At 48.2% G+C, this 22264-nt stretch overlaps 1 protein-coding gene across 1 annotated transcript in view; it reads right to left on the reverse strand.

Moving 5' to 3' along the window:
- Positions 1 to 10517: 10517 nt before the first annotated feature.
- WNT3A (Wnt family member 3A) overlaps positions 10518 to 22264 on the reverse strand; it is a 51499-nt gene continuing 39752 nt past the window's right edge. The window contains exons 2-3 of the mRNA XM_048511856.1: positions 14703 to 14968; positions 10518 to 13035 (exon numbers count right to left, since the gene is read on the reverse strand). Coding sequence (XP_048367813.1) covers positions 12556 to 13035; positions 14703 to 14968 — 746 coding nt within the window. The 3' untranslated portion in view covers positions 10518 to 12555. The remainder of the gene's footprint in view (positions 13036 to 14702; positions 14969 to 22264) is intronic.

Below are 22264 nucleotides of genomic sequence, written 5' to 3' on the forward strand. Positions count from 1 at the left end.
CAAAGATTACCAATCAAAAACACCCAGAAATGATCTAATAAACAGGCGAGGGGGAACGGAGAGTGAGCTCAGAATATGGTTCCCAGGAGGATGTTTGGGAAAGCAGAGAGGCATGGAAAACTTCTGAAAGCGATCACACCGCAAGTGAAGCCGTTTCAAAAACATTTCAGCGTAAAGAATAGTTTTTAAACGGGATTCGCTGCAAACCTTTTTGAGGCTGCCAATAAAATGTGTTGGGAACCAAAGGGTGTGAGACAGGATGCGGGACTAGACGGACACTCACTAGTCTGTTGCAGGAGGGCTTTTCTTGTGGGAGTTTTGGCTGAGAGACCACCAAGGAATTCTCTGCAGAGGAAAGCAACGACACACCACTTCTGCTTCTCGCTTGCCTTGAAATCCCCTTGCTGGGGTCACCATGCAACTTGGAAGGCAGACCCCCAAGGCAGACTAGATGGACCCTCACTAGGGTCGAATCCCCACTACCGTCTTAGCCAGGTTTCAGAACACAAACTAACCAGGTTTGAGGGACGACCTCCCCATTGCTTGTGTGGCAGATTCCATTTCTGGTGCTCATTCTCCCTGGCCGTTTCCCCATTTTTAAAATAACGTCTGTTTCATCTGGTCCAGGATCTTTTTAGCGCGAGGGTCGTGTTCCCCGGGCTTCCCCACTGCCCCGCGCCCTGTGCGGGGTCATCAAAAGGCGCCGTTTTGAGCAGCGCCAGAATGACCCGTGCTGAGGGGGCTCAAGAGCAGCAGAGTTGGGGCGGCTGCTTTGTAGCCGCCCCTGTAGTGGGGAGTGCAGTTGGACCCCGCGCTACTCGGCGAGAGTAGCGCGCAGCAAACAGTGAGTGGGGAAAGGGCCCCTGTTAATCTGCGTTCTGGCAGGACCTGGTTGCAAGTGGCATAGACCCCATTAACACAGTTCAGAGCTGATCCGAGGGGAGGGATGAGGGTTGAAACCCTGACTCGTTTCCCGCCCTGGAGTGTGACGCGGAATTCGGGCAACCAATCAGCGCTGCGATGCGCGCGCAGCCTTTCCTTGGTTTCATTTCCGCTTTTGCGATCAACCAGCAGAAGGGGACGCAAACGTTAAACAGTCAAACGTGTAACTTTGAATCATTCATGGTTTACACAGGTAATGATTAACTGTTTGCACAGTTAAACAGTTAAACGTTAAACTTTTACATGCTGGCTTTTTTATCACACCCCTACAATGTACGTTTCCGCAGTGGGAAAAGGTCCCGCCCCATCAAGGCACACCAGCCAATCAGGGGACACCGGCAAAGCGAGCTAGCCTGGTAGTGGGGATTGCTAAGAGTTCTGCAACCGGTTGTGTCTGCTGTGTGCTTGCTGCGGTGGGGAGGGAGAAACTCTGATGAAGAGGACACAGTTTCACAACGAACAGGGTTGGATCTGCGTGCAAATTTCAAGTGGGGATTCGACCTAGGAGGGTTCTAGGAGGGCTTTTCTAATGGGGTTTTTGGCTGGGAGACCACTAAGGAAGGCTTTGAAGAGGAAGGCAAATGGCAAACCATCGTCTATTCCCTTGCCTTGAAAATCCTTTATTGGGGCTGCCTTCCATTAGTTGCGACTCGATGGCACATGATATACGTAAGTATGAACCAGTTCTGAAGCAGTCAACATCTTTCAGTGGTATTTCTTCTCTGGGCATTTCCCCACTCACCCTGATCCCCCTTGTGCCGTGCGCTGCTCTCAGGGCATGGCATCCCAGGCGCGCGCCCAGGCTTCCCCACAGGGTCATCAAAAGGCGCCCTTTGCAAGAGCGGGGTCATCAAAAGGTGCCCTTTGCAAGAGCGCCAGGGATGCCGCACGCGGAGGGGCGTGACAGCGGCAGTGTCCGCTGTCGCTGCCCCTCTCGTGGGGAGTGCCGGGGGACCCCGCACTACTCTCCTCAAGTAGCACGGGGCTTAAGGTAAGTGGGGAAAGGCCCTCTGTGACTGTTCTCCTGGGACAGTGGCATAGCATGTTTGTAGCAAATTTGGATGATGTTACGGAGCTGCAGTACGTGAGAAACATGTGCTGATATTCCATCTCATTGCAGTCTTCGTAGATGGAATTTCCAACCTCCCTGTTTGACTTGGAGACCTCTGGATTGACAGCTGAGCACCAGATAACAGAGATCAGTTTCCCTGCGGAACACGGCTGTTTGGGCTGGTTCCATCCCTGCCGAAGTCCCTTCCTGTCCCAAAGTCCACCTCCCCAAGATTCACTCCCAGATGTCCAGGAATTTCCCAATCCACTGCTGGCATCTCTACTCTATACCAGAGATACATAAATAAGCTTTGAGAGGACCAGAAAAGGACTGTACAATAAATGGAAGGCAGAAATCATGCGACCGTTCAAAGCTCAACCTCCATTTCCAGAGAGGGACAGGTATATCAGATGGCCATCCCAAGCCACAACCTGCTTCTGAGAACCAGCATGGTGTAGGGCAGAGGTCTTCAAACTATGGCCCTCCAGATGTTAATGGACTACAATTCCCATCAGCCTCTGCCAGCATGGCCACGTGGCAGGGCTGATGGGAATTGTAGTTCCTGAACATCTGGAGGGCCATAGTTTGAAGACCCCTGGTGTAGGGAGACAGTGTGGTGAAGTGACTAAGGGCATGTGGTCTGTAATCTTGAGAACTGGGTTGGATTCCCCTCTCCTCCATGTGAGCGGCAGACTCTTATCTGGTGAACTGGATTTGATTCCCCACGCCTACATTCCTGCTGGGCGACCTTGGGCTAGTCACAGTTCATTCAGAACTCTCTTAGCCCCACCTGCTTCACAAGGTGTCTGTTGTTGGGAGAAGAAGGGAAAGGACTTTGTAAGCTACCTTGAGTCTCCTTAGAGGAGAGAAGCAGGTTATAAATCCACACTCTTATTCTTCTCACGGATCTTTACAGGGTACGTAGTAAACGGCGTACGTAGTAAACGGCCAGTTGGCCACAATGAATCAAAACTACACCGCATCTGTGCTCCTTAAGAACATAAGAACATAAGCCAGCTGGATCAGACCAGAGTCCAACTAGTCCAGCTCTCTGCTACTCGCAGTGGCCCACCAGGTGCCTTTGGGAGCTCACATGCAGGAGGAGAAAGCAATGGCCTGCTGCTGCTCCTCCTGAGCACCTGGTCTGCTAAGGCATTTGCAATCTCAGATCAAGGAGGATCAAGGTAGCCATAGATCGACTTCTCCTCCATCAATCTGTCCAAGCCCTTTTTAAAGCTATCCAGGTGAGTGGTCATCTCCACCTCCTGTGGCAGCATATTCCAAACACCAATCACACGTTGCGTGAAGAAGTGTTTCCTTTTATTAGTCCTAATTCTTCCCCCCAGCATTTTCAATGAATGCCCCCTGGTTCTAGTATTGTGAGAAAGAGAGAAAAATGTCTCTCTGTCCACATTTTCTACCCCATGCATAATTTTATAGACTTCAATCCTATCCCCCCTCAAACGTCTCCTCTCCAAACTAAAGAGTCCCAAACGCTGCAGCCTCTCCTCATAAGGAAGGTGCTCCAGTCCCTCAATCATCCTCGTTGCCCTTCTCTGCACTTTTTCTATCTCTTCAATATCCTTTTTGAGATGTGGTGACCAGAACTGAACACAGGACTCCAAGTGCGGTCGCACCACGGCTTTATATAAGGGCATGACAATCTTTGCAGCTTTATTATAAATTCCTTCTTTTTGTGTGAAACAAATAATAGTTCAGGGGAGAGAATTAAAATTAATGCATTTTTTAATTTTCATTATAAAGTTAACACATCTATGAAATAACTGGTACCAAAATAAAAATAAAAAATAAAAGGAGATGTCACTAGCAGACTGTCAGTAGAAAACGGGATAAAAAGACGACAGGCCGTGATCCAGAGGGGTTGGTGGAGCTCTGGCGAGCATGCAGGGAAACGTCACACGAACGAACGCTGCCTCGTTCTTGAAGACCTTTCTGCAAATGTCGATGGTGGCGCTCAGGCGGAGCAATTCGAAACGCAGGAGGAAACGGTACAGCTCTGTGCATGCCCAGTTCCACGGGTAGAGCCGTTGGACCAATGCCGACTGAACCGGTGAATGCAGTCACGGATTGACGACAGTTTCCGAGGAGTCGTTTCTCCAAATATATTCTCTTGCTAATATATACATTTGTTCATAAAATAAATAATCATAAAAAAACCCATCAGAATTAACAAAATACCGAAAGAAAGCGGAAAGGGTGGGGGGAGTGACTACTTTGCACAACAACTTTGGAATTGCAGGGGCTTGTCTGCTTTTCGGAAGATGTGCACGCCGTGGTAAGAGAGGTCGAACAGGAAACAGGAGAATGCAAAGAAACTGGTGAAGAGGGCCATCCGCACCACAGAAGGAAGGAACACACCTATATATTGTCGAAGGCTTTCATGGCCGGAATCACTGGGGTGCTGTGTGGTTTCCGGGCTGTATGGCCGCGTTCTAGCAGCATTCTCTCCTGACGTTTTGCCTGCATCTGTGGCTGGCATCTTCAGAGGATCTGATTCCTCTGAAGATGCCTGAAGATCCTCTGAAGATCCTCTGAAGATGCCAGCCACAGATGCAGGCGAAACGTCAGGAGAGAATGCTGCTAGAACACGGCCAGACAGCCCGGAAACCACACAGCACCCCAACACACCTATAGATTGCTGCCCACTTGTCAGATGTGTCCGTCTCCTATCCCTGTGTCAGTGAGGTGTCATGGTTAGAGTGTCGAACTAGTATTGGGACACCTGGGTTCCAGTTCCCGCTCTGGCATGAATTCATTGGGTGACTCTGATCTCCCCCCTCTCTCAAAATGACATGCCCAGGGGCATATCTACAGAAGATGGTGCATGGGGCAAGCACTGGAGTCCTGCCCCCCCCTCAAACATCCTGGCTTTGTGAAGGTACCCATGAAGATGGGGAGAGTTGGCAACTCTAACAGGACAGCAGATGCTTGGGACAGAGGAGCCAACTTCCAGCGAGGCTTGGTATTCCCTCAGAATCACAGCTTCCCTCCAAACAGCGGAGATGTCATTTCGCCCAGAAGAAGTGGCAGCTTCCAAGGGTGGACGCTGTGACATCATATCCTCACTGACTCCTCCTTTTCCTAAACTCCACCCTCCCCAGCTCCCCCCCCAAACCTCCAGGGACTTTCCAAGCTGGAGCAGGCAATGCTAGGAAGGGTCGTGGTCAGTGGTGGGATCCAAAGATTTTAGTAACAGGTTCCCATGGTGGTGGGATTCAAACTGTGGCGTAGCGCCAATGGGGATGGGCAGGGCATTCCTGGGCGGGGCTGTAGCAAGGACGCAGCCACTGCGCCGGTCCTTGGGCTGGAAATGAATGCACGCAGGCGCAGGCTGCCACACACGCCGGTGCACCTCCTGCTAGACTGCTTCAAGCTCTGCGTGCTACTGCTTAGAGGAGGGCGTAACTAAGGCAAAAACCACGTGGCCAAATCACCAATTAGTAACCCCCTCTCGGCACCCACAAATAATTAGTAACCTGCTCTCGGGAACCTGTGAGAACCTGCTGGATCCCACCTCTGGTCGTGGTCATTTGCTGATGTCAAGATCAACAACCACAGTGTGAAAAAATGACTGGAGGTAAATCAAGCGGCTTGCTACCAGAACGGAAGATCCCAGATACCAGCATGACACACACTCCGCACAGGGAACTTTCTAACTAAAAATAGGCGTCTCCCTGCTATCTCATTTGATCACCCACAGGCCTGCTGGGAGTCAGTTAGAGGATGATGGGTTTTTTTAAAGACACGGTGCTGGTGGCATGACATCACTTCCGGCAACTACCCAGATGTGACATCATATAGCCGACATGATAATGAGGCGACACTCTAGGATTTAGGTATGTTTCTTCCCTCTTTGCCAGAAATGGTGTTTCACTGGTGTTTACAGCCGCATTACCTCATGTTTGTGCTCCCTCCTGCTGTTGCTGTTGGCCGGCCATTGACCGGCAACCCTACTTCCTATTGTGTTGAGTTCCCACTGAGAAGATCCATGTGGTTTTTCATTTGCCCAACTGTGTGTGGAGATTCCCATCAGTGGATGTTCTTCCAAGTAAAACCATATCCCTTCTCAATGGAAAATCAGGATTTGGGAAGCAGAGTTTGAGCCTTAGCTTCACTCTAGCTTGCTGGTCTTCTACTAATGGGCATTGTTCCCCTAGAATGGAAGTTGTCACCTGCAACTACCGTGTTTCCCCGAAAATAAGACAGTGTCTTATATTAATTTTTGCTCCCAAAGATGTGCTATGTCTTATTTTCAGGGGATGTCTTATTTTTCTGTGTTCTGGTCGACGGGCATGCTTCCAAACAAAAACTTTGCTACGTCTTACTTTCGGGGGATGCCTTATATTTTGCACTTCAGCAAAACCTCTACTACGTTTTATTTTCAGGGGATGTCTTATATTTGGGGAAACAGGGTATGAGTGGGCTAGATGAGATGAAGATTTGAGGACTTTAGTGACAATTAGGGTTGCCAGCTCTGGCTTAGGAAGTTCCTGGAGAGTTGTGGGTGGAGCCAGAGGAGGGCGGAGTTTGGGGAGGGAATTCAGAAGGGATGTGATGTCATAGGGTCATAGAATCATAGAGTTGGAAGAGACCACGAGGGCCATCTGCGCTCTGAAGCTGCCATTTCTTCTGAGGGAAGTGATCGCTGTACTGCAGTGCATCTACAGAAAACAGCACCCAGGGCAAGCAATGAAATTACGCTCCTCCCAAATCCATCAGGTCTTCTCCATCTTGGAAGACCAGCTCTCCAGTGGCCTGGTCTATCATTCCTTCAATTATGGATATGGAGGGCTGGTCTACCTCCAATAGTAGTGAATAGTTAATAGTAGAAAAGGGCTGGTCTACCTGCCATTAAGTCATATTGGTAAATCCAGCTCTCGTGGAGGCCAGCTCTACCCATTGGTTCTTAATGGGAGGCAGTGGTGGGATCCAAAAAATTTAGTAACAGGTTCCCTCGCCAACCCCCCCCCCCTCAGCAAAGGGGGCAGAGGCGTACCTAGGCAAACCTGAGCCCTGGGCAAAACCTGAGTTGGATGTCCCTCCCATGGGCAGCCACCCCACCACGACCCAAAATTTTTTTTTGCACCAGGTCATTTCTAAATCATCATCATATTATAGAAAATGCCCCAACTCACAAATCTGAACACAGCAATGGTGAAACACATAGGTTCCTTGATAGAGACTGGTGAGATAAAAGGTACGAAAGGCTGAGAATCCATGAATTGCAGTACCTGAAAGGGATTAACTCAGTTCAGGGAGTTACATTATTAGTCGCAATTGCTATATGGAACCGTCACGTTCAAAGGCGAGGGCGTGGAGGTGGGAAAGCGGACCCAATTAGTAACCCCCTCTCGGCACACACAAATAATTAGTAACCCACTCTCGGGAACTGGTGAGAACCTGCTGGATCCCACCTCTGATGGGAGGTAGAACAGCCCTCCTATAAGCAGTCATATGACATAGCATCTTGGTCCCTAGGATGATTGCTTGGCTGGGTGGGAGAAATTTGCTTGTGCCCTTGAGCTTGTGGGTATCTTGGAAATTCTGACGGGGGTGGGGGGTGGGGGTGGAACCACAAAATGGCCACCAGGGGAGGTGGAGCCAACTACAAAATGGCTGTCCTGGGAGATGGAACCAGAGAAACAACAGAGGAAGTCCAACTGATGGGGAAAAAAGGAGTAATTTTTTTTTAAAAAAAGTACTCCGGGAAAGGTGAGAGAATAAAACCAGTACTGTAGTATCAGCTGCCACCGAAGCAATGTCATTTTGATCTGCAAAGTTCATCAGGTTTCCAATGAGCAAGATTCTGGCTGCCCCCACCCACTTTCTAAAAACACGTGGCAGGTGCCCACAGGTAAGACGTAGAGGGCCTGCACCAAAGCTCCAAATATTCATTCTGGGATATATCTCCACCCAGTGAAGGTGCTTTGGAAAGGCCGTGTGGCAGGGAGAGGGGGATGGAACGTGGTCGAAAACAGAAGTAAATTAATAAATAAATACTAATAAATAAAGCAGAGAAACTCAACCCCTCCCCCCAAAATGGACATGCAGGTGGGGTGTTTAATATGTTTCCCCAGCGTGGCAGCTGAGGTTTCTGTGGGAGCTTTCAAAAAGCTCCTGAGATGCCAGAATGGGAGAAACGTCTCATCAAAAGCGAGGGGGGTGAGTTGGGGGTGGGGGGGTGAGAGCCGTACAGGCCACACGGAAGGGCCTCCTCATTCTTGTCTGAGACTTGACAGATCATATTCCTGCCGCAATCACAGCTGTGTTTCTGCCCCGGGGGCGAATATGAAGAGATTCCTAACCTTTCTGCCATCTGAACATACCTGCGAGATTGCGAGAAGAAGAAAGCAGAAAGGAAAAAAAATCATCTCCGGTACTTTCAGGGTATCGGAAAAATCTTAGCTGGGGCCGTGGAACTCTGCCTCAAATGAGGGTGCCAACCTCCAGGTGGGGTATGGAGATCTCGAGGGAATTGTGCCTGGTTGCCAGCCGATAAAGATGAGTTCCCCTGACGTTTTCGTGGGCACCTGCGCTTCTCCAATGAAGTCCATGTGCACAGAAGCTTCTGCCATGAATAAAAGTTTGTGGGTCTTAAAGGTGCCGCTAAACCGGTGGTGGGATACAAAATTTTTAGTAACAGGTTCCCATGGTGGTGGGATTCAAACTGTGGTGTAGCACCAATGGGGATGGGCGGGGCACGACGGGGGTGTGGCCGGGCATTCTGGGGGCGGGGCATTCCTGGGCTGGGTTGTGGCAAGGATGCAGCCGCTGCACCGGTCCTTGGGCGGGAAACGAAGGCACGCAGGCGCAGGCTGCCACGCACGCCGGTGCACCTCCTGCTAGACTGCTTCAAGTTCTGCACGCTACTGCTGAGAGGAGGGGCGTAACTAAGGCAAAAATCACGTGGCAAAATCACCAATTAGTAACCCCCTCTCGGCACACGCAAATAATTAGTCACCTACTCTCGGGAACCTGTGAGAACCTGCTGGATCCCACCTCTGCGCTAAACCCAACTTTGGTTTTTCCTGTTGCTTCAGAAGTTCAGATAAATACGAATACTACCCACACCAAACTGTACTGCTATAATGTCTACAAGTCGCATTTAAATCAAATGCTATGTGAAGTGAGTGTTATTTCAATTATATATTATTACAGAGAAACACATCGTCTTAAATAAATGTGAACAAACAATAAACGTCTCGTTTCCTAATTTTAAAATAAGGGTTACATAACTGTACTATTACGAGCCCTGTAATCAGTTCTCTGGCAACCTAAGACGTGTGAGCAAAAATTCACTTGTTTCAAAATAAGGGAGCAAGATGTTTACTGTTTGCGTTTATTTAAGACATTGTTGAGTCGCGTTACTGTTCTCTGTGATAACATGTAATTGAAATAACACCCAATTTATATAGCATTTGATTTAAATATAGCATGTAGATAGCAGCATAGTTTAATTTGGGTAGTATTAGTTTTCTCTGTACTGGTCCCCGTAATTTGATACTACAGACCAACATGGCTGCCCACCTGAATCTACCAACCTGGAGTTGTTAACCTGAGCTTCTAAATCCAATTCAGTTCAGGGCCCATCCAGACAAAGTTAATTGCTTCTAAATCCCATTTATGTCAAAGGGAAAGTTACACATCTGCCAAACTTCGACTGTGCTGGGCCCAACTTTTGATATTGTCCTTTTTGGATTTACCGTATAACAAATCAGTTGCTGAGATTTGGGAAGACGCCCCAGCCTGCCTGCTGTTTCAGCCTTGAAGAAGAAGAAGAAGAAGAAGAAGAAGAAGAAGAAGAAGAAGAAGAAGAAGAAGAAGAAGAAGAAGAAGAAGAAGAAGAAGAAGAAGAAGAAGAAGAAGAAGAAGAGGAGGAGGAGGAGGAGGAGGAGGAGGAGTTTGGATTTATATCCCCCCTTCTCTCCTGCAGGAGACTCAAAGGGGCTTACAATCTCCTTGCCCTTCCCCCCTCACAACAAACACCCTGTGAGGTGGGTGGGGCTGAGAGAGCTCCGAGAAGCTGTGACTAGCCCAAGGTCACCCAGCTGGCGTGTGGGGGAGTGTACAGGCTAATCTGAATTCCCCAGATAAGCCTCCACCGCTCAGGCGGCAGAGCTGGGAATCAAACCCGGTTCCTCCAGATAAGATACAAGAGCTCTTAACCTCCTATGCCACTGCTGCTCCCCACTCACTTTAACAACTCCCTTAGGGAGCTGGGTATGTTTAGTATGGAGAAAAGAAGGTTGAGGGGTGATATGATCGCCATGTTTCATTATTTGAAGGGGTGTCTGGTTGAAGATGAAGCAAGCTTGTTTTCTGCTGCTCCAGAGACTAGGACAAGGAGTCATGGATTCAAGGAACAGGGGAAGAGATTCCACCTAAACGTTCAGGAGAACTTCCTGATGGTCAGGGCTGTTTGACAGTGGAATTCACTGCCGTCAAGGGTGGTACAGTCTCCTTCTTTGTAAACAGAGGCTGGATGGCCATCTGTCAGGAGCTCTTTGATTGTGTCTTCCTGCATGGCAGGTGGTTGAACTTGATGGCCCTGATGGTCTCTTCCAACTCTACGATTCTATGATCCTCCAAGAATTGTTAAAGAGGAGGAAGAAGGGTCACGCTTGTTTCTCACTACAGATTCCATAGACCTCTTAATGGCCTTGTTGCTCTGGACAGAGAATTTCCTGTCCTCTCTTCTGGCTCCACAGAAACAAGAAAGGGAGCTTATGTTGTGGTCTGTTCAGCCTAGGGTGACCAGCTGCAGATTTGGGGGTGGATTGTGGGGAGAGCAATATGACCCTGGGCGTCCCCCATCGGATCACATGGGGGCGCCTAGTGGGCCAGTGGCAGGCTCCCGGCCCGGCTGCTCCTAAGGTAAGTGGGGCACGGGGTTGGGGCGCCCGGAGCAGGTGTTGCCCTGGCACCATTTTCCCTCAATACGCCTCTGGGGAGTGGACAGGTAACAGGGACCCTTGAAGTAGCAGATGGGAGAAGCTGACACAGCTGCCCCTTCCTTCTGTGTCAACTGGACATCAATTTAACCTTAGGCTACACTGTACATTGTGGCATGCTCTAGAGGTACCGTCACCTGGACCAGGGGAATTCTGAAATGCTCGTCTAGTAGATCTGCTTATATTAAAACAGGGCTGTTTGGACCTCCCTTCATATCATAAATACTCTGAACGTGTGGTTGTTTATGTGGTAATGCTTTTTCTGTTGGCCCCAGACCCAGGGATATAAATGGAAAATAAAATGGGACAGCGGTGAAGAGACGGTGACTGAGTTATTGCAGAAGACCCTAACTGCAGACATCAGTGTTCAGAGCGAGCACTTGGAAGGGATCATTTGCAAATGCTGGCCATGATACTCTGGCCTGAAGAGGTTCCACTAACCAGAAACCCGGCCTGAACATTTACAGGGGGCAAAGGGAGACGGGCATTCACTCTCGCAACAATATTCTCCTCACGTGCTCGGATGGCTTTGCCCAAGGTACGGAAGGCAAAAGATATCGCCTCCCGTCCTTTCCAGAAGCATGAAATGATGCGGTTGAAAAAATCAACACAATCTACTAAGGCATGGCTGATTTTTGTCCCCATGGGGCTGACGGAGGGAACTGTCCATTTGAGCTGTTATGTTGTCGAGCTAACCAGTCCCCTGACACGATCCTGTTCCCCACGGCAGGAAGCCTCCGCAATCCCAGCCAGACTGTGAACCATTCCTAGCCTTCGTAAGTCACTCAAGATTGTGAGGCAGTTTGTACCCATCAGATGCATATGTGTGTACCTTGGCGCAACCTCTCGCACCGTCTAACAAGCGTGCCACACAGATATTGCCTCGTTTTCCCCCTGCCTTCTCTCGTGGCAAAAGTACAGTTTGGATCGTCCCTTCGTACGGATATGTAACTTCAACCAGTTTGCATGACAAAAGAAACCCTATGGCCATTTTGCACTACAGAGACCCACCCGCAAGTCTCTCCCATTCCCATGAGGCATCGGACAAATGTCTTTGACGAAAAGAAGTACACCACCCGTTGTTAATTCTATATACACAAACTTACTGGTGGAAACACAGTGCTACAGATTGAGCCAGTATGCTAAGAACCGTTGTGTTAGAAGCTCCCGTCTATGTTTGTATGCCATGTTTTCAGAAGAACACAACTTTCGAAGGACACTTAAGAACAGCAGTCTGGCCGTGCGGGTCAAAAGATAAAGAACGGAGGCTCCAGAACTTTCTGGAAACCCCCTGGCCATCCATATCCAGGTTTATGGTGCTGAATAGTTAGAGGAGCCACAATCTCATGTAGGGGAAGAATGTCAAACGGGTCACTCATTTGTGTCTCGACCCGTCGGAAGTCCCACGTCACAAGGTGAACCTCCAAATGAGATAGCTGAGAACAAATTAAACCTACTCTAGCCAACCACTTTGAGCCTTGGTTTTTGTTTGCATTTGTTTTGTTCCCTTCGGTCTCAAGAAGTCGACTTTCCCCACACAAAAAACCAGTTGTCTCTGATCCATTTCCCGCCGACGGAGGGCGTCCAGTCTTACTTGCACGTGTGAACGTCGTAGACCCGTGTGCACTCCTGACAGCTGACGTAGCAACACCAGTGGAAAATGCAATGGCATTTCTCCTTCCGCTTCTCAGTCCGGGTGTTGTGCCCACGCCCGCAGCACAAGAGGTCACAACCGTCTATCCCGTGCGAGGTGACATTGCAGATCCTGTCGCGTGTGCCGAAGGAGCCAGTTTCGGGGTTCGGCTCGCAGAAGTTGGGCGAGTTCTCGTAATAGACCAGGTCTCGCTCGGTGGGCGCTTTGAAGAAGTTATATTTCGGCCGGAGCGTCTCTACCCAGCCACGGGATTCTCTGTGCTTCTCCACCACCATCTCCGAAGCGCTGTCGTACTTGTCTTTCAGGTAATCGCCGATGACCCTGAAGTCCGGCTGGGACCACCAACAGGTTTTCACCTCGCAGCTCCCAGACAACCCGTGGCATTTGCACTTGAGGTGCATGTGGTCGATAATTGACTGAAAGAGATTAAAGAAACAAGGAAGGGGGGGGACAGAAGAGTGAAAGGAGAGACAACGTTAACCTGCCATTTAAGGAATCACGAAACCTGATTCTTTTCTTCCCCTAGGCTTAGATCTAACCAATCAAGAGTAGCGGGGACTGTCAAGCGCTTTGAGACTCTTGGGCAGAGAAAAGTGAGGCATAAGAACTAACTCTTTCTCTTCTTCAAATGAAGTTTATGTTCCCATTCAGCCTGTAGCTCAAATGTTTCTAAAACATTTCAGAGAGGTGCTCTGTGTGGCTATACCATCTGTTCAAGTCAGCTTGTTGAGAAGGGCCTAGCTCAGTGGTGGTGAGCCTATGGCACTCCAGATGTTCATGGACTACAATTCCCATCAGCCCCTGCCAGCATGGCCAATTGCCAGCATGGCCAATTGCCAGCATGGTCAATTACTCAAGCAGCCGTGGTGGAGAACCTATGGCACTCCAGATGTTCATGGACTACAATTCCCATCAGCCCCTGCCAGCATGGCCAATTGCCAGCATGGCCAACCACTCAAGCAGCTGTGGTGGCGAACCTATGGCACTCCAGATGTTCATGGACTACAATTCCCATCAGCCCCTGCCAGCATGACCAATTGGCCATGCTGGCAGGGGCTGATGGGAATTGTAGTCCACGAACATCTGAAGCGTCATAAGTTCGCCACCACGGCTGCTTGAGTGGTCTGGGGCCCTCATATCTTCGAAACCACATCTCCCCATATTGATCATGGAGGACATGTCGATCGTCCAGATGCAACCTCTTCGTGGTCCTTGGCCCCAAGGGCATGTGGTTGGCCTCAACCAGAGCCAGGGCTTTGTCAGCTGATACCAGGACCCTGTGGGGCCAAAAGAGAGATGTTCCACTGGGCCTTCAGTTCAGGCCCGCTCCGCGAGGCCGCAATTTTAAAGCCAACAGTCACGAAGTGCTCCCTTACCTTAGAGCACTTCCAGCTTGTAGCACTCATCAGCTACCCCTCCTGACAAATACAGAATAATTGATGTTTGAGTGGATTTTCAGGCTGGATTTTATTAAATAGAGCACCATTGAAACTGGAACTAAGCTGCCTTTTCCATCTTGGTAGGGCCCTGATTCCATCCTGGGCCCTGCCTCTCCTCCCTTCTCCTTTGGCCTTTAGACCGGGCGCCTGTGTGTGTGTGTTTTTACACAACCTTTGTTGTTTAATTTGTATTGATTGTTTTAATTGCTGCTGAATTTTAATGAGTTAGATTTTATGTTATATTGATTTACTGTTCTGGAAACAGTCATGTTGTGAGCGGCCTCAAGCCCTTCGGGGATGAGGCAACCTATAAATTTAATAAATAAATAAATAAATAAATAAATAAATAAATAAATAAATAAATAAATAAATAAATGAATGAATGAATGAATGAATGAATGAATGAATGAATGAATGAATGTTAAGTTTTACTGTTTAATCTGTTTGAAGTTATTGATGCTATTTTTTAAACTTTATTGCAAGCCACCCTCAGCTCAGCCATGGCCAGGAATCGACGAGGTATAAATGAATGAATGAATGAAAGAATGAATGAATGAATGAATGAATGAATGAATGAATAAAAGTTAGTCCAACCAGGAGTCTGAGCTGGAGGATTAGAGCCAAGCGCTATGGATTTTCCTTACCGTTCTTCCGGCCTCATTGTTGTGTCTGTTCATGGCTGATCGAGCGTCCGGACGGTTCTCTCTCGCGTCGGCAAACTCCCGAGACACCATGCTTCCAAACTCCACGTCCTCGCTGCATCCGCCCCATTTCCAGCCTTCCCCTGGAGGACCCTTGTGACGCGTGTCACAGCCGCAGATGGTGGCTGAGCCTTCAGCGCAGGATCGGGTCACTGCGAAAGCCACCCCGGCGGAGGCGATGGCGTGGACGAAGGCGGACTCCCTCGTAGCTGCAGGAAGAGAAACAGCAGGCTGTAATGATCTCGTCAGATCTCAAAAATTAAGCAGGGTCAGGTTTAGTTGTTGTTGTTGTTGTTATAATAATAATAATAATTAGTAGTAGTAGTAGTAGTAGTAGTAGAAGAAGAAGAAGAAGAAGAAGAAGAAGAAGAAGAAGAAGAAGAAGAAGAAGAAGAAGAAGAAGAAGAAGAAGAGGAGGAGGAGGAGGAGGAGTTTGGATTTATATCCCACCTTTCTCTCCTGTAAGGAGACTCAAGGTGGCTTACAAGTTCCTTTCCCTTTCTCTCCCCACAACAAGACACCTTGTGAGGTTGATGGGGCTGAGAGAGTTCCGAAGAAATGTGACTAGCCCAAGGTCACCCAGCAGGAATGTAGGAGTGTGGAAACACATCTGGTTCACCAGATAAGCCACTCAGGTGGAGGAATCAAACCCGGTTCTCCAGATTAGAATCCACCTGCTCTTAACCACTATACCAAGATGGCTCTCAGTTATCTCTAAGTTCATGCTTATATAATTAAGACATTAATTCAATAGTTATTTCTTAAGTGTAGTCTAGTGGTCACAATCCACTGTTTTCTTTAGATTTCAAATTCTGGCACTACTTCTGTGTTTAAATAGTTTTTTTTCCCAGAAGACATTCCATAAAAGCTTTCCAATTTTCTAAAAAATTGTTCAAACTATTGCTTCTTAATACTGTTGTCATCTTTGCCATTTCTGAATACGCTGCCACTTCTGAAAGTAATGGAAGAGGGCTGATTTTGATTACAAATTTGGGGACCAATCATGCAACATGGGATCTATGATTGAAAGGGGATGCATGAGTGCCTGGCAAATACAAATAGCACTCCTCTTAGCTCCTTGGGGTGTTCTAGAAATTGAGAACTACAACAGAAAAGCCGCAGGCTTTGGTTGATGCTAGATGGGCTATCCTAAGAACTTAGGTGCAAGAAAACTTAAAAACATGTTGGAAATGAAGAACAGTAAGGTTTTAATCAATGGACATAGGCAATAAAGAATTATTGGGAGCACCTTCTCAATCGACCTCATAATATATTATTCCAAAGCTACTAAAACATCCAATAACAAAGTCTTGTTTAATGTATTGTTGAAGGCTTTCACAGCCGGAATCACTTGGGTGCTGTGTGGTTTCCGAGCTGTATGGCCGTGTTCTAGCAGGATTCTCTCCTGACGTTTCGCCTGCATCTGTGGCTGGCATCTTCAGAGGAGCCACAGATGCAGGCAAAACGCCAGGAGAGAATCCTGCTAGAACACGGCCATACAGCCCGGAAACCACACAGCACCCAAAGTCTTATTTAGCTGCATTATCATGAAGTGCTACTCACAAGTTGCTTTGCCGTGTAAATGCAAAAAAACCCCTTTTTGGGTTAGTGCCTTTAAAACAACTTGATGCTTCATTTCGCAGTGGGAGCAGCATTCCCTGTTTTGCACAAGTTATAAATGTCGTTTTGCTTTAAATTGTAAAAGCAACTTGTGAGTAGCACTTCTGGTTAATACAGCTAAATAACACTTTGCTATTTGATGTTTTATAGCATGTTATAAGGTCAATCAATACAGTGCCCCCAGGAGTTTTTTATTGTCTAATTACGTTCTTCATTTGCAACATGTTTTAAGTATTCTTGTGCCTAACACAGTTCTTATGCATTGTGGCAATTTGCATATGTGTTGCCTGTGTATTTTTGAGATGGGATACCCTAAGCAAAGGGACATTGAACAGCTAACAACTTGAACACTGCAACCAATGCATGGGGGTATAAAGGATCTTTTTTAATGCTTATACCAAAGCAGGGAGCCTGGTTTGGAGCAGCGACGCTCAGTGGAGGCTGAAGGGTTAAACTTCCTTGCACAGCCCTGTGGCAAAGTGAGGCTTTATGAACCTGAAATTTGCATCAAGTGGACAGATAGAGATGTGTGATCTTAACCCTATCTGTTCGAGCCCTAAATTACATTAAATGGTTAGAAATACTAGAAACTGGAAATGTCAATTATCCTTATGCAAATGAGTGTGGTCAGAAATGGTCAGCTTATTTTTGTTTTAATTTTCCTGACTTTTTTTAAAAAAAACCTAATGATGTCCATCTTCTTTCATGAAGCAGTCTTAAATAGTCTGAGTTGTTCTGTTTTTTCATTTGGATTTTTTTTTAGAAGGAGGAGGAGGAGGAGTTTGGATTTATATCCCCCCTTTCTCTCCCGTAGGAGACTCAAAGGGGCTGACAATCTCCTTGCCCTTCCCCCCTCACAACAAACACCCTGTGAGGTAGGTGGGGCTGAGAGAGCTCCGAGAAGCTGTGACTAGCCCAAGGTCACCCAGCTGGCGTGTGGGGGAGTGTACAGGCGAATCTGAATTCCCCAGAGAAGCCTCCACAGCTCAGGCGGCAGAGCTGGGAATCAAACCCGGTTCCTCCAGATTAGATACATGAGCTCTTAACCTCCTACGCCACTGCTGAGTTCTGTTTTTTCATTTGGATTTTTTTTTAGAAGGACATTTGGCTTTCCTTTAACTTAGCCCACCACATCCCGTTCGCAGAAGGCTGTTACTGGTGCCAAGAGGACAAGGAACATCTCCCTGGAAAAATGCTCTGCCACTATTTCTGGGCACTAAATTCCTATTTCATATTATGTAGATCAAGCATCTTAACATACTTCTCTCTGGGCTAGTCAAGGATTCTTACGAAATACTAGTTGAAACGGATTGAACTGCGCCTAGAAAAGACTGAGTCATAAAAAAGCCACTGAACCAAAAAAAATGTAGCAGTTTGACCTTTTGTTAAAAAAAACATTTTGGGAATTCTGTGACCTTTAAACTGAAGTAGTTGCATTTTCTGCTTCGCACCATAGTACCCAAATGGCATGCAGAACTGCAAACACGGTATGAAAAAATATTTCAGTAATCAAAAACTCCTGTAATTAAAAGTGCCATCTTCAGATTCAGTAATTCAGTAATTAAAAGTGCCATCTTCAGATTCAGTAATTCAGTAATTAAAAGTGCCAGCTTCAGATTCAGTAATTCAGGAATTAAAAGTGCCATCTTCAGATTCAGTAATTCAGTAATTAAAAGTGCCATCTTCAGATTCAGTAATTCAGTAGTTAAAAGTGCCATCTTCAGATTCAGTAATTCAGTAATTAAAAGTGCCATCTTCAGATTCAGTAATTCAGTAATTAAAAGTGCCATCTTCAGATTCAGTAATTCAGTAATTAAAAGTGCCATCTTCAGAGGACATTGCCCCATTCCATGTCTGCATTGGTCCCTTCTTAGGAATGGAATCTCCAATTGAATTTCGGTTGCAAGAGGACAGTTCGGCAACATCTTTGCCCCTGGTGTGATTAGATTGCGGAATCAGAACTGCTGCAGAATTATTTGCCCACAAAGAGGGCTTCCTATTGCATCTCTGCAGAAATTACATCTCTGTGACTATTTCTTCCAATCAGGAGGCCAAAGTCGTAACAGAATAAGAGATGATCTCCAATTAGGTATGGCAATTCTCCCACACTGTAACCAACCAGTGTGGGTTAACTTATCACTCTGGTCAAAAAAGGAGGATACAAATTTAACTGTGAATGAATGACTGAAGAGCACCTAACATTTAAACACACACTTTGCTGGATCGAATCAAAGGCCCGTCTGATTTAATTTGGGTTGCCAGCTTTGAGTTTGGAAATACGTGAAGATATTGGGAGTGGAGCATGAAGAGGCCTGGTTTGGGGGGGGGGAGGAGGGGGGCTTTAATGAGATAAAATGCCATAGAGTCCATAGTGGCACAGTGGCTAAGAGCAGGTGCACTCTGATCTGGAGGAACCGGGTTTGATTCCCAGCTCTGCCACTTGAGTTGTGGAGGCTTATCTGAGGAATTCAGATTAGCCTGTACACTCCCACACATGCCAGCTGGGTGACCTTGGGCTAGTCACGGTTCTTCAGAGCTCTCTCAGCCCCACCCACCTCACAGGGTGTTTGTTGTGAGAGGGGAAGGGAAAGGAGATTGTAAGCCCCTTTGAGTCTCCTACAGGAGAGAAAGGGGGGATATAAATCCAAACTCTTCTTCTTCTTCCTTGGAATCCCTGGGTTGTTACCCAGAGACAGGCATTGACAAACCACCTCTGTTCACATCTTGTTTTGACTTGGATGGCTCAGGCTAGCCTGATCTGCATTAGCCCTGGTTAGCACTTGGATGAGAGACCACCAAGGAAGTCCAGGGTTGCTATGCAGAGTCAGGCAATGGCAAACCACCTCAGACGTCTTTTACCTTGAACATGCTGTGGGGTTGGCTGCGACTTGGTGGCAAAAAAAAAGGAAAGAAAAATTCCAGATTCTTCTGTTTTTCTGTCCAATTTGTGAGTCATCCCTAAGGCCTGGGAGAAGGATCGGCAAGTTTCAGAAGGAAGCTGTCTGTCCCCTGGATTTAACTCCCTCGTGCCGGGGGCATCAGGTTCACCTTTGTTTTGAAAGGGAGAGGGGATCCAGATATTCATGACTCACTTCCTGCCCAGGAGAAGTCTCTGGTTCTCTCTCTGACCCCCATCCCGACAGCTAATGGCTGGCCTGACCCTGTCGAGCCCGGGAGAGCTTGTGGGGTCAGCCCCCGAGGCGCCCCGGCTTGAAGAAATCCTGGCCTTGGAGAGGGAGATAAAGAGGAGGAAAAGCGCTGCCCTTGTGATGGAAATGAGGGGTTATTAAGGTGCCATATAAAAATGTAAGAGCCTCCGCAGAGATAAGGAGCGGGAGCTGACTGTCAGCCCACCTGGGTGGGTTTTAGTAGTTGTTGGGAGTCGGGCGGCTTGTTGCAACTTGACCCAAAGGGCTTCTGGAAAGTCAACTGGTTGGTAATGGCAGGACGGCAGCAAAGAATCCTTTGTGTGTGTGTGGGGGGGGGGTGCACACACGGAGAGCATTCCTATCAGGGGAAGCACAAAACCACACAGTGGGAACACTTGCCGTCTCCAGCAGCTGGAGCTCCGGTGGGCTCCACAGGCTCCTAGGCAAGCCAGCTGGGGCCCAGTGCCCAGCGGAGGTGCCAGGCAAAAGGATGGCGAAGCCCAAAGCATTGTCTGCTAAACTGGGAGAAAATTCAGAGCAGTGGTGGCGAACCTATGGCACGGGTGCCAGAGGTGGCACTCAGAGCCCTCTCTGTGGGCACTCGCGCAGAGTTCATCATATGGGAGGGGGGTGGAAAATCACCCCCCCACACACACACACACACATCTAGGCTGGCCTGGGCATGATCCTTTACCTGGGAGTAAACTCAGTTGCTGGCTATGGGACTTGCTTCTGAGTAAACCCTCCAAGGATCGCGATTCACCCGTTGGAAGCATTGCACAGTTGCTTCACTAAGCTTACTCCTGAGTAACGCGTGCCTCGGAGCCAACCGTTTTTTTCTAAACTAAAACCTCAGTATTCAGGTTAAATTGCCGGGTTGGCGCTTTGCGATAAATAAGTGGGTTTTGGGTTGCAATTTGGGCACTCGGTCTCGAAAAAAGCTTGCCATCACTGATTCAGAGTATGAAACATGCACAGTTCCTTCTTGCATCGTCAATCCCCAAAGTTATGGAAGAAGAAGAAGAGTAGTAGTAGTAGTAGTAGTAGTAGTAGTAGTAGTAGTAGTAGTAGTAGTAGTAGTAGTAGTAGTAGTAGTAGTAGTAGTTTGGATTTCTATTCCCCCTTTCTCTCTTGTAACTAGACTCAAAGCGGCTTACAATCTCCTTTCCCTCCCCCCCACAACAACAAACACCCTGTGAGGTTGGCAGAGGCGTAGCACCAAGGGGATGGTGGGGCAGACGCACTGGGCACGTGCCCCTGTGGGGGTGTGGCGAGGGCATTCCAGGGGCATGGCGGGGGTATTCTGGGGTGGGGTGGAGGACGCACCAGTGCACCGGGCGCTTTCCTCCCTTGCTACGCCTCTGCGGGTGGGTGGGGCTGAGAGAGCTCCGAAGAACTGTGACTAGCCCAAGGTCTCCTTCTTCCCCTGCCTTAGCTTCCAAGATCGGATGAGATTGGGCTAGCCATGGCAATTCAGGTCTGGGCAATTCACGCTTGCGCCCACCCCCCAAAAAAGTTTCCTTTGTGAGTGTATCAGAATGCAAATTAGCCGCCCGAAGGGAAGCCAACTCTCTGTGTTTCCTTGATGAGTAACTGTTGTGGGTGTCCTTACTCTGAGTGATTTACACCCTTTGTCTTGGGAGTGATGAATGCATCCCATCATGCCCAGTGCAGAAGCCGATTGGAAGGAGGCACCACGAGAAAAGTGACTCACACAGAGACGCCACAGTCACTATGGCGATGAGCCCGAATTCCCGAAACCAGCTAGTTCAACCCCAATCTCATCACCCGGAGTTCATTTGCTCTTGTCTAAGAGGTGCACCAGAGAGATGAGCTATTATTTCCCCCCTCCCCTCCCCACCCCCATGCTCAATTGTCCTGTTTAAAATGGATGCATTTCCCAACATTCGTTTCAGGCACAGAGATGGGGCGGATCGTGTACAAAACGGCATGGAAATAGTTTACACAACATAGAAGGGAAAGAGCCATTATTTAGCCTTTGGCTGCAAAGGCTGCGCACGAGGGAAGCAACTCGGCCAACCTCCTCAATTGCCAGCTCTGGTTGGGAAATCCCTGGGGATTTTGAGGGTGGATTTGAGCAGGAAAGGGAGCTCAGCGGAGATGTGATACCATAGAGTCTGACCTCCAAAGCAGCTGTGGCGTAGGAGGTTAAGAGCTCGTGTATCTAATCTGGAGGAACCGGGTTTGATTCCCGGCTCTGCCGCCTGTGGAGGCTTGTCTGGGGAATTCAGATTAGCCTGTGCATTCCCACACATGCCAGCCGGGTGACCTTGGGCTAGTCACAGTTCTTCTGAGCTCTCTCAGCCCCACCTACCTCACAGGGTGTTTGTTGTGAGGGGGGAAGGGCAAGGAGATTGTCAGCCCCTTTGAGTCTCCTGTAAGAGAGAAAGGGGGGATATAAATCCTCCTCCTCCTCCTCCTCCTCCTCCTCCTCCTCCTCTTCTTCTTCTTCTTCTTCTTCTTCTTCTTCTTCTTCTTCTTCTTCTCCTCCTTCTCCTTCTCCTTCTCCTTCTCCTTCTCCTTCTCCTCCTCCTCCTCCTCCTCCTTCAGGTCAACCAATCCCTGTACTCTGTAGCTCATTCGTAATTCGAGAAGATCTCCAGCCCCCGCCTGGAGGTTGGCACCCTGAAAATGACTCCATTTCCAGTTTGCAGAACGGAATGTCGACTTCGCTTCTCAGGTTGTTGTCGGGGTTAAGTGTTCTGCGCGAACTGC

This window comes from Sphaerodactylus townsendi, linkage group LG11, assembly GCF_021028975.2.
Source record: "Sphaerodactylus townsendi isolate TG3544 linkage group LG11, MPM_Stown_v2.3, whole genome shotgun sequence".
In the NCBI taxonomy this organism is placed as follows: Eukaryota; Metazoa; Chordata; class Lepidosauria; order Squamata; family Sphaerodactylidae; genus Sphaerodactylus; species Sphaerodactylus townsendi.